This window comes from Brienomyrus brachyistius, unplaced genomic scaffold (assembly GCF_023856365.1).
Source record: "Brienomyrus brachyistius isolate T26 unplaced genomic scaffold, BBRACH_0.4 scaffold324, whole genome shotgun sequence".
NCBI lineage: Eukaryota > Metazoa > Chordata > Actinopteri > Osteoglossiformes > Mormyridae > Brienomyrus > Brienomyrus brachyistius.
The window spans coordinates 37,181-49,387 of record NW_026042599.1 but is presented as its reverse complement, the minus strand read 5'-3'; the positions used below and the strand labels follow the sequence as shown (position 1 = coordinate 49,387).

The window sequence follows — 12,207 nt, the reverse complement described above, 5'->3', positions numbered from 1 at the left end:
GAAATTTCTACAATAGAGCCATTTAGTTATTTCTAGAAAAATATTTAGAGCCAATGACCTGATGTCATAGTAACACAGGTCACTGTCCGTGGTGCTGAATTCTCTACTTGATGGGCTGGTGCTGAATGAATAGGCCAGGTGTCTGTGTGCTTCCACTGACTGGCACCCAGACATATAATGACTTTTAACAATGAAGGGGGAAAAGTCCAGACAGGAAATTAGTCAACAGTAATTGTTGTGCAGAACTAGCCTACTATTACTGATTGGTGAGATAGGTGTGGCCGCTGTGGTACATCCAATGAAGATGCCAAGAGTATATTCTCCAGAACTTTAATAAAGGCTTGGAACAAGGGCTCTGTACTAGTATGTGTATGTGTGTGTGGTCCTGAAAGTAGAAATAACAAAAATAGAATAAAGAATATAAATCCGTTATACATACAGAGTCCAGTATCAAATAAACAGTTCACAATATTACCTTCGACGTTGTATTACGGTAACTTTAAGCGGCCATCCCGCAAGTTTAACAGGATAAACAATCATAATACACAAAGTAATATAAATAAGATTTGTTGAGATAAATAAATATGTAAATATAAACCGTTTAAAATAAACATAGGCATTGCATGACATCCGAGGTAAATGCAACATAAATCTACGCAGCAAGTTAGAAATAAAACGTTCGCCGCACTTAAGGGGCTCATTTCCGATTAACTGTATATAATATCCCAACATAAACACTCTTGTACAATGCACATGTAGAAACTTACGGGTATCTGAACGCACACAATCAAAGATTCCCAGCGCGGTATATCGCTCCCTTCCCGATATGACTAAACCCGCGTTCTAAAAGAAGAAAAGGAAAAACATGGCGGGGATAACGTCCAGTTTACGCTTGCCTCAGTCAGAGTCCCTATTGGTCACGTGTCTCTGGCGAAGTCGTCCAATGAGAGCAGGAACTGGGCGGGACTCGCAGGGTGCGAGCTGAGCATAACAGGCAGACTAAACCCGCAGCCCTTTAGCACAGCCGCCCCCAAATTTGCATTGTCAAATTTGTATAATTCAGAAGGGGCTGTCCGGGTCTGAAGTTGTGTCTGGAATAGCAGGGAGAGGGATAAGTCGAGCAACAGGCCTGGTGTAATTGTGATCCTTCACTTGAACATCCGCTGTTCGGACTCGTCCGTCCACTCCTGGGATGACCTTGGTAACACGGCCTACTGGCCAGAGTGCTCTTGGCAGGTGCGGGTCCATTATCAAAACTACTGTACCCAGCTGCAGTGGGGGGGCATCCCTTTGCCACTTAGAACGAGTCTGGAGTGCGGGGAGATAATATTTAATGAAATGAACCCAGAACTGATCTGCAAGAACCTGTGAGTGCTTCCAGCGACGGCGGCTTAGTAGCTCTGCTTCAGTGTACACTGCCTGAGGCAATGACGGGTCAAGCCGCCCCATCAACAGAAGGTTTGGGGTAACTGGATCAGGATCAGCAATATCGGTTGATACATAGCCTAGTGGCTTGGAATTTAGAATCCCTTCCACTTCAACTAAAACCGTTCTTAGGACCTCTTCTGTAACTGTTTGGGCTTGCACTGTGGTATATAATGCGGCCTTGACCGACCTGATCTCTCGTTCCCAGACCCCTCCAAAGTGAGGTGCGCCAGGGGGATTGAATCGGAATTTGATCTGGTGCTTAGCTAATTGCTGTTGTAGTATGGGGTGCAATGACTGAAATGTCTGATGGAGCTCTCTCTCACCTCCTTTAAAGTTCGTGCCCTGATCCGATAAGAGTTCTGCTGGTTTTCCTCTTCGGGCAATAAATCGGCGAAGGCCCATTAAAAATGAGTCGGTGTCCAAGTTGGATAAAATATCTACGTGGACAGCTCTAGTGGTCAGACATTTGAACAATATCCCCCAACGTTTCTCGTTGCGCCTCCCAATCCGTACCATGAAGGGCCCAAAGCAGTCCACGCCTGTTGAAAAAAAGGGGGGCTTTAACAACCGCAGTCGTGCAGGGGGTAGGTCTGCCATCTTAGGTACAGTTGGGCTCGCTCGCCATCTCTGACAGTCGGGGCAAGAACGTTGATGCCGCTTAACAGCTTCTCGTCCGTGTAAGATCCAGTATTTCCGCCGAAGCTCTGCAAAGAGACGTTCTGCACCTGGATGTTTAAGGCTTTTGTCTGTGTCCTGGATTATCAACTTAGTGATTTTGTGGGCTGGATCCAAGACTATTGGGTGAATGGCATCATGTTCGAGCTGATCACTGTGGCGGAGCCTACCTCCTACACGGATCAACCGCACTGCTGCATCATATTCTGGTGCTAGTGTGACCAGCCGACTAGTAGAGGATACCAGTTTCCCTGCTGCCAGGTAGGTGTAATCATCAATGAAGCTGTCCAACTGAGCTTGCCTAAGAATTTCTCTCTCTGCTGCTTGATAGTCTTCAGCGGAAGGACCAGGATGATTACCTGCCGCCCCGTGGTGGGATAAGGCGACTGCCTCGACCAGACTCCTGAAGGAGGAAAACTGCTCATAATCTGGCAATGGGGGGTTAGTAATTACCTTGGTTAGACCAATGCAGGTGGGTTTCCGTAGTTCAGTGAAATCTCCCTGACCACCCTGAGCTGGTTTGGTGGGCCACAATTCTGAAGAATGCAACAGAAATGATGGTCCATCTCGCCAACGGTTTCTTCCTGCCAGGTCCCTCAAGGTCTTCCCTCTGGTTATGTCGTCTGCTGGGTTACTGGCCGAATCAACATAACGCCAGGCTCCAGCATCTGTCAGCTCCTGGATTTCTGCCACTCTGGTGCCGACAAACACTTTAAACTGGCACGAATCAGACTGGAGCCAGGTGAGCACGGTCGTGGAATCAGTCCAGAGAATCACATCGTGTATAGTTATGGTAAGTTCCTTCAACAGAAGTGCTGCTAGTTGACTGCCCGTCAATGCAGCGCACAGCTCTAATCGTGGCATTGATAGCTGACGCTTGGGGGCCACTCTTGATCGTGCAGTCAGGAATGCCACTTCCACTTGTCCCTTGGTACCTTCACTCCGTAGGTAAGCAACAGAGCCGTATGCTCGCTCCGAAGCGTCACAGAAGATGTGTATAGTTTGGTGACTACTGGAACGGTCGATTGCAGGGCTTACATAACAGCGAGGCAGGGTTACCTGTGGGAGATGCTGAAGCTCTTCTACCCATGCCGACCATGCCTGGAGGGCATCATCTGGCAGGGATGGGTCATCCCATTCTCTCTGCTTACTCCACAGGTGCTGCACCAAAGTCTTGGCCCTAGTGGTAAAGGGGATAAGGAAGCCTAAAGGGTCATACAGACTGGCTAGCACTCGGTATATATTTCTCATAGTAGGGATGGGATATTCCACCAGGCGACATTTGTATCCTAGGGTGTCAGAATGACATGACCAGCGAAGTCCCAAGGCTTGCTCTTGAGGGTCTGCCCCTGACCCATTAAGCCACAGCACACTGTTGTCTGACCTTAATTCCTTTGGCAAATGATTAATGACCTCAGGAGTGTTACTAGCCCACTGACGAAGTTCAAACCCGCCTGCAGCTAGCACTGCTTGCAACTGGTCGACTAAGTGTTTGGCTATATCTTTGGAGGGCAGGCTCTTCAGGCAGTTGTCCACATAGAAGCAGCGCTCCACTGCTATCTGAAGGTCTTCCCCTGGCTGACTATGGTCAAACACGTGCTTCTGGAGAGCAAAGGTAGCACAGCATGGGCTACATGTGGTACCGAAAGGGAGAACCTGCCACTCATATATATTGGGTGGTAGTTCTTTCTGTAGGTCCCTCCATAGAAAACGAAGAAGAGGCTTGTCTTCAGGGAGCAATCTCACTTGGTGGAACATGCCTTTGATATCACTGCTGAAGGCTACAGAATGTTCCCTGAATCTCAGCAGGACACCTAACAAACTGGATGTTAAGGTCGGTCCAGGCAGAAGCAGGTCATTAAGATTATTACCCTGGTAGGTGAATGAACAATTATAAACTATCCGATTCTTCTCATTATGACTCACAATGTGGTGGGGTATGTACCAGGATTCACTGGTTTGGTTCAGCTCCTGCTCCGAGACCTTAACAGTATATCCTGCTTGTTCCAACTTTCGCATTTCAGCGCAATAGGAGGCTGCTTTCTCTGGCTCTTTGAGCAGGCGTCTTTCTGTGCTACGGAGATGTGCTAGCACAGCTTCCTTTGGTGCATTAAGTTTGGGCATGTTCCTTACCCGTAGCAATGGCGTGGCATAACGCTGGACTCCTTCTACGTCTACCCGTGATGTTTTTTCCTCCAGCAGCCTCATAGCTTCCTGATCCTGTTTGGATCTGGTAACAAGCTTCTCATTCCTATAAGGCAACACATCCAGTTGCCAGAGCCTTTCAACTTGTTGAAATAACTCCGCAGCTGGTGAGGAGGTGGACACATGCAAGCACTGCGTGGGTTGGAGCTGCTGCTGAATGAGCTTGGTAGGTCCCTGGAGAGTCCAACCTAACCTGGTCTTTACTGCTGCGGGCCCCCCAGGTGGTCCTAAATGCACAGGCTCCACTGGTGTAATTAAGTGGGGGTAGTCGGACCCAATCAACACTAGAGGGTGGGCATTATCAAATGCTTGAAGTGGCAAACCCCTTAAGTGCTTGTATCTCCTTTGCAGTGATTTCACGGCGTAAGTGTGTTCCGCTAGGCCCAATTGGTCAGCAGTGAAAGCTCCCTGGATTCTGAAAGTCTTCTGTGGTTGACTGGCAGGGGATATAGTGAATGTGACTGATGTACCATGAATAACTCTAATGTCCTGACGTACGGTTCTCAGAGCAAGGTCCTCGGGATTCCCTTGAAGTTTAAGGGAATGGGCAGCAGCAGGAAGTAGGATTGTGCGCTCCGAGCCATCGTCTAGGATAGCATAAGTCTCCAGACTGTGTTCTCCATTGCGCAGTATCACTTTGCTGACCTTCAACAGCACTTGGCTACAACCTGCTCGCCTATCTAAATAGAGGACCTCGTTAGCGGAGCTGACAAGACATGTGCTGTTCCCTTTTTCTGGCCTTGTGTTGAGCTCATGGAGAGCATCGAGATGTTTCCCATTACATTTCTTACAGGTCATCTTTAGACGACACTGTGCAGCTTGATGGGAGCGACCACAACGCCAACATCTCCTGTTGCTCTTCACCCAGGTGGTCTTCTGATCTATTGTGAGTTGACTGAAGTTTCCACACTGGTTCAGGTAATGTAGCGAATTAACACAGTAGGGACAATATGCCGTGCTCTTATCTTGTTGCTTACTGCTGCTAGCCGAAGGGGGCTCAGCTGAAGAGATGCTCACCGCTTGGTCTGCCCCATGTAGAATAGTTGCCGTCCGATTAGGTTTAAATAGCCTATGTTTATCCCTTTTCATGTCTCCATCACCCTTTCCATCAGCTTGGGCAAAATCATATTCACTCTCTTGGATCCTTATCTCGTACTCTAGCCAATCTGCAAAGTTCAGGAGGGTAGGAATACGGACATGTTGCGGATATAGATATCTCTTGAATTCAGCCCGCATGTCTTGTGGAAGCTTGGACAACAGCCGAGTGACATGTGAGCCGCACTGGAGCTCGATGTGCCCACTCTCCCCCAGCTGATCAAGCATGCCTACCAAGGCCCTCACTCTCAAGGCAAACTTCTTAAATCCACTAGCATCACTACTGCGGATATTGGGAGCGTCCATCAGTTCAGCAATTCTCCTCAAGGCCAGTTGATGAGGTTGCCCATAATGCTCTGTGAGGGAGGCCATAGTGTTTGAATAGGGTTGCTTGGAGTTCATATACGAGTCAGCTATGAGGAGTGCTTCCTCAAACTTGATATGATCTACTAGAATTTGGTACTTAAACCTCTCCGTTGCATCTTCAGGCAGGATGTTGTCAAGGGCTATTTTCAGTCTTGCAAACTCTCTCGGGTCCCCCTTAGTGAAATATGGGATCGTGGGCTTAGGGCCCCGATAAGCTATTTCTCGTTGGTGCTCTGGGCTAATAGGCACATGTTTAGGTGCTACTGCATCATAACTGCATTGTGACTCTGATTCAGAGCAACCTTCTGGTTCACAATAGACTGGAGTTAGATGCTGCCTCTCATATGACATTGGCTGCGGTGCCCTCCCCAATCGTCTGAGGCAGTCAGTCAGCTCCTCCACCAAACCCTGTGGCACTTCAGTGGTTGGTGATGGTTGAAGTGCTTCATGTACTACTGGAGGGGGCGGCAGCGGCCATTCTGCATCCTCTTCTGCCCACTTGCCTTGCCTTTTAGTGGACTCATGTGTCACCGGTAGATGGCGATCCAGTTCCTGGTGTGGTGGCTGCGCAAAGGGGGTGTGTGGCACAGAAGGTACTGGCTGTTGACTGATATGGGTGGGCTGTGGGGTATGGACACTGAGCTGTCTCTGCATCTGCATCATAGTTAGCTGGAGTCTATGGTTATCCTGCCGTAGTTGATTAATTGCTTCTAATATCTCTGGGGATGCCTCTGTTCCTTGTTTGTGCTGTGGAGAAGGAGTGCTATCCTGCATCAGTCCTCCATATGGTGTTTGGCTGACTGACCGTGGGCAAACCCTAGGTATGGGACTGCTCTGTTCATACTGCTGCTGATACTCGAGCGGGGTCATCTTGGCTGCCCTCTCCATATCATGGTATTCTTCTGGCATTCTAGCAATATGGCCCATCATGTGCATCGGGGAGTGAGGTCTGTCATGAGCTGGGAGATAGACATCATAATCATCAAATCTAGCTGGCAGACGTGTGTGCCGCCTGGGCCTGGTATTAGTAGGCTGAGCTTCCCCAAGAGGCTGATCGGAGAACATTATTCTAAACTTCCACAGTAGCCACCGTATCCGGCTCGAAGGACCAAAAATTGTTGTGCAGAACTAGCCTACTATTACTGATTGGTGAGATAGGTGTGGCCGCTGTGGTACATCCAATGAAGATGCCAAGAGTATATTCTCCAGAACTTTAATAAAGGCTTGGAACAAGGGCTCTGTACTAGTATGTGTATGTGTGTGTGGTCCTGAAAGTAGAAATAACAAAAATAGAATAAAGAATATAAATCCGTTATACATACAGAGTCCAGTATCAAATAAACAGTTCACAATATTACCTTCGACGTTGTATTACGGTAACTTTAAGCGGCCATCCCGCAAGTTTAACAGGATAAACAATCATAATACACAAAGTAATATAAATAAGATTTGTTGAGATAAATAAATATGTAAATATAAACCGTTTAAAATAAACATAGGCATTGCATGACATCCGAGGTAAATGCAACATAAATCTACGCAGCAAGTTAGAAATAAAACGTTCGCCGCACTTAAGGGGCTCATTTCCGATTAACTGTATATAATATCCCAACATAAACACTCTTGTACAATGCACATGTAGAAACTTACGGGTATCTGAACGCACACAATCAAAGATTCCCAGCGCGGTATATCGCTCCCTTCCCGATATGACTAAACCCGCGTTCTAAAAGAAGAAAAGGAAAAACATGGCGGGGATAACGTCCAGTTTACGCTTGCCTCAGTCAGAGTCCCTATTGGTCACGTGTCTCTGGCGAAGTCGTCCAATGAGAGCAGGAACTGGGCGGGACTCGCAGGGTGCGAGCTGAGCATAACAGGCAGACTAAACCCGCAGCCCTTTAGCACAGTAATTAGTAATCAAATATAGTTCTCATTTATCATTATGTAAATTTCAAAAACCTTTTCTGACTATTAATCTGCACGTTGCAATAATTTAATATTAACTAACTTGCTGTAACGTAAAGTGAAAAACAAGTTTTAAAACTAGCTGTGAAATTTTTGATGCTGTTGACCTGAATGTTGTTGCCAGAGCCTTAGGATACGTCTCTACACATAAGTGAGGGGATGGATGCACTATTCTATGGAGGCTTCTGAAGAGAATTATTATCCCAAATTTAAATTGAGAGAGATGATTAATTCCTTTTTAATGCAGTCTGCCTTAAGAGCCCCTGTTCTGCCGTTGATCTTTTGCATGGATGCTATCATGTATTAGTTTACTCTATGAAATTTAGTTTGAATTTTGATCACATGTCAAACTAAAGCATTTTGGACTGGATTCCTGAGTTCTTTTTAACGCTGTTAAGTTACATTTTTATTTCAGCATAATTACAAGTTCCCGCAGGGAAGAAATAAGTCAGTTACTTAATAAATGACTATAAAGTAGTTGCTGCAGTATATATTCCATAAATTTACTGAACTGGAGTTTTATGCATCCTTACAAAGTAATAACTGTATGTGTTCTTTAAGTATGAAAGAGTTTAGGACATTGTCACCTGCAGTGGACGGCCACGTGTCCCCATAATTATAACTTTAGATTATATTTCTGCATGACTGAGTATTCACTGAGTACCTGGTAGTGTTGGATGATATTTACGTCTCATATTTACCATTTATGTCAGTCTTCAAAGTGTGTGGATTATTAAGGTTGGTCTTGGTTGTTTTCTTCCCTGGAGAAACAGAAGTTTAATGCCATGATGCCACAGCAGCTCGCCGTTCCTGTCAGTACGGTGGAGGTAAGAGTTTGAAACATTCATCAGCCTGTCAGCTACGCATCTCGCCTGGACATGGGACTCAGCTTTTATTCTTCCATAATACCGCTTAAGTACCTCACTCTACTCAATCTCAGTACTGTTTAAGGGTAAATAACTTTTGTCACTGACTGCCAGAGATTATGGCAATTAAATGGAAAATATGAAGCAGACATATGAAATACAGTGGGCTGTTTGCAGTAAGTTGGGCTTAGGGTTAGTAATGGGGCTTTTTCCACTGACTTCTGCTTCTGTGCCCTTTCTTCACACTGCTGTTCAACTGTCCTCTTTATAGGAGGGAGGAGCAGCGCAAATGCAGCCGACAGATATAAAGCCATGTGCTGGCAGCAGACGCTTCGCACCCCTTAATAGCATATCTGTTGCTGGTAAGACTGTCTGTGCTGCCGGTCATCTCAGTAACCAGGTGAAACTCCCCAGGCAAGATCAGGACAATGTTGTGTTGAGTTTCAGTGAGTTTCCTGTGTGTAAAGCCAGTTTTGGGGTCAATGTGGAGCCTGGTCCAGTCATGAGCTGGGGAGACGTGACCAAGGCTGCACTGTTACTCTTGTGTGTCTTTTCATTCAAAACTCTTTTTTTTTTTATTTCCCCATAGTGTCCATCATCTTGAGCAGCACCGGCTGTCATTTAGCACAAAAGATGCCTGTTCAGTTTTCCATCTGAACAAGGGCCCTCTGGACCCAGGTGTGCACTACATGAGCACTTTGTTCCTGACTCCTTATCAGCGTTTACATTTACACTCTCAGCCAGTCTTTAATCTGCAAAGTTACGCTTGGTGAGATTTATACAGACACGAGTAAAGAGGATTTTTTCACTTTTCCCAAATTCCCTCTAAGTCTGTATTTTCACCTCTTGAATGCTGGGATTTGTAGGCCCAGCTCTTCACCATGTATAACAACATCACCCTCAACGCTAGAGAAACCAAGGAGCTGATCCTGGACTTTCGCAAACGGATGACTCCCCAAAGTCCTATCTACATCGCAGAGGATGCTGTAGAGGCTTCAACAGCTTCCAGTTCCTCGGGCACACAGCTTCTGGCGGTCAAAGGCATCGTCTTCAGGTGCTGCCTCAGAAAAGCAAGCAGCACCTTGAGAGACTCTAGCCACCCAGCACTGTCACTTTTCACCTTCCATCCATCCATCTGCACAAGCATTTCCAGATTTAGAGACAAGTTTCCTCCCCATTGCTGTTAACCAGCCAGTGACGCTGACATTTCCTCACACTGCCACTGTTACCTCATTCTGTACTGTTACTGTGTCTGTCTATGCTGGTGCCATTACTTTAATTTTATTTATATAGTATTATCACTGGTTATACTGTTGAGGTGCAACTACAGACAATTTTTCTTTGAATTAATCTAGCGACTATTTTCCCAAGCTGTTGATTCATCAAAACTATTATTTTTCCTCCAGAAAATCAGATTGACCGTTTAAGTTAATATTATTTTAAGAACAACACAAACTACGTCATTGCGGGGTTTTAGATAATGGACACTATACAGATATTTTTTTCGCCCACCATTCAATAAGCAGATAAGTAACTTGTCTAAAATATTTAGATTTGTATTGTGATCCCCAAAAGTTAGTAATCTGTATAAAATCAGTGTATTTTTGTTTTTTAAATTTGATTCTGTAAATCAATGTACACTGAACAAAAATATAAACGCAACACTTTTGTTTTTGCTCCCATTTTTCATGAGATGGACTTAAAGATCTACAATTCATTCCAGATACACAATATTACCATTTCTCTCAAACATTTCTCACAAATCAGTCTAAATGTGTGATAGTGAGCACTTCTGCTTTGCTGAGATAATCCATCCCACCTCACAGGTGTGCCACATCAAGATGCTGATCTGACATCATGGGTAGTGCACAGGTGTACCTTATACTGCCCACAATAAAAGGCCACCCTGGAATGTGCAGTTTTGTCTCACAGCAAAATGCCACAGATGCCACAAGCATTGAGGGAGCGTGCAATTGGCATGCTGACAGCAGGAATGTCAACCAGATCTGTTGCTCGTGCATTGAATGTTCATTTCTCAACCATAAGCCGTCTCCAAAGGCGTTTCAGAGAATATGGCAGTACATCCAACCGGCCTCACAACCGCAGACCACGTGTAACCACACCAGCCCAGGACCTCCACATCCAGCAGGTTCACCTCCAAGATCGTCTGAGACCAGCCACTCAGACAGATAATGCACGGCCCCATGTTGCAAGGATCTGTACACAGTTCTTGGAAGCTGAAAATGTCCCAGTTCTTGCATGGCCAGCATACTCACCGGACATGTCACCCGTTGAGCATGTTTGGGATGTGCTTGACCGGCGTATACGACAGCGTGTACCAGTTCCCACTAATATCCAACAACTTCGCACAGCCATTGAAGAGGAGTGGACCAACATTCCACAGGCCACAATTGACAATCTGATAAACTCTATGCGAAGAAGATGTGTTGCATTGCATGAGGCAAATGGTGGTCACACCAGATACTGACCGGTTCTGAGTCCCCAGACCCCCAATAAAGCAAAAAACTGCACATTCCAGGGTGGCCTTTTATTGTGGGCAGTATAAGGTACACCTGTGCACTACCCATGATGTCAGATCAGCATCTTGATGTGGCACACCTGTGAGGTGGGATGGATTATCTCAGCAAAGCAGAAGTGCTCACTATCACACATTTAGACTGATTTGTGAGAAATGTTTGAGAGAAATGGTAATATTGTGTATCTGGAATGAATTGTAGGTCTTTAAGTCCATCTCATGAAAAATGGGAGCAGAAACAAGAGTGTTGCGTTTATATTTTTGTTCAGTATAGAATAAGCCCAGATTTATGTTTATTCAGTGGAGATAAGTACAACCTCTAAAGATAGGCCTACACCCGTTTTGGCAGTGTCTCCGGATCCCATGACAAATAATGCCTTCAGTACATCCTCCTCAACCCACACTGAAAGCAGAAGTGCTATGGGCTTTGCAAACGGTTTGCCGACATCACTCCTATACGTCCAATGATGACATTCACACCGTCTCCAGGGTGATGTTCCCTGACTCGCAGGGTCACTTGTGGTAAAGATAAAACCGCTTTTCTTGCGCGATTTGGACTCGCTCCATATATTAAAAGGGAGCTTCGTTGTCATGTTTGACGTAAGTATGAACAGGACCATCAAAAGAAAACAACTGGATGTGCATGTCAGGTATTGGGTGAATTATGAGAATGGCTCTCGAGTGCAGTCCTGGTTCTGGGATCACAGTACATGAGCCACTCCACCGCTGAAGACTTACTGGAGAAGTTTAAGGTAAGCCATTCAATAACATTTAAACTCATTAACGAACCCATGATTTTTAAATATCCATGGTTTATCTTTACATGTGTTTAAATGGGAGAACCATATTTATTGGTAAGCATATTTTAAAGATTTTATTGCTGCTTCATGGCTTTTGCTGCAAAAAAAATAGTTCATTGAGGAAATAGAATGTTTAAGTGTTGTGTAGCAACATGTACAGCTGTTGTACAGGCAAAAACTCTGGCTCAGTCCAAAGGAGGTGGATATAGGAATGGCTGTCATCAAGGTGGGACTTCTGTGAATTCACTGGTATCTTTACATACAAATGTAT

The 12,207-nt window shown here is 45.5% G+C and overlaps 1 protein-coding gene across 3 annotated transcripts; it reads right to left on the bottom strand.

Moving 5' to 3' along the window:
- Positions 1–239: 239 nt before the first annotated feature.
- LOC125728563 (uncharacterized) lies at positions 240–7,670 on the bottom strand. Of its 3 annotated transcripts, none has more exons than XM_049005458.1 (2): positions 7,420–7,670; positions 240–7,037 (listed from the first exon to the last, which is right to left on the bottom strand). In XM_049005458.1, exon 2 carries the CDS (start codon positions 6,832–6,834, stop codon positions 1,060–1,062), a length of 5,775 nt encoding a protein of 1,924 aa, XP_048861415.1. In that variant the 5' UTR covers positions 6,835–7,037; positions 7,420–7,670; the 3' UTR covers positions 240–1,059. The 3 variants fall into 3 exon arrangements, with proteins under 3 accessions (XP_048861415.1, XP_048861417.1, XP_048861416.1); XM_049005460.1 differs by having other exon boundaries at positions 240–3,283; XM_049005459.1 differs by having other exon boundaries at positions 7,436–7,670.
- Between the last annotated feature and the right edge of the window lie 4,537 nt (positions 7,671–12,207).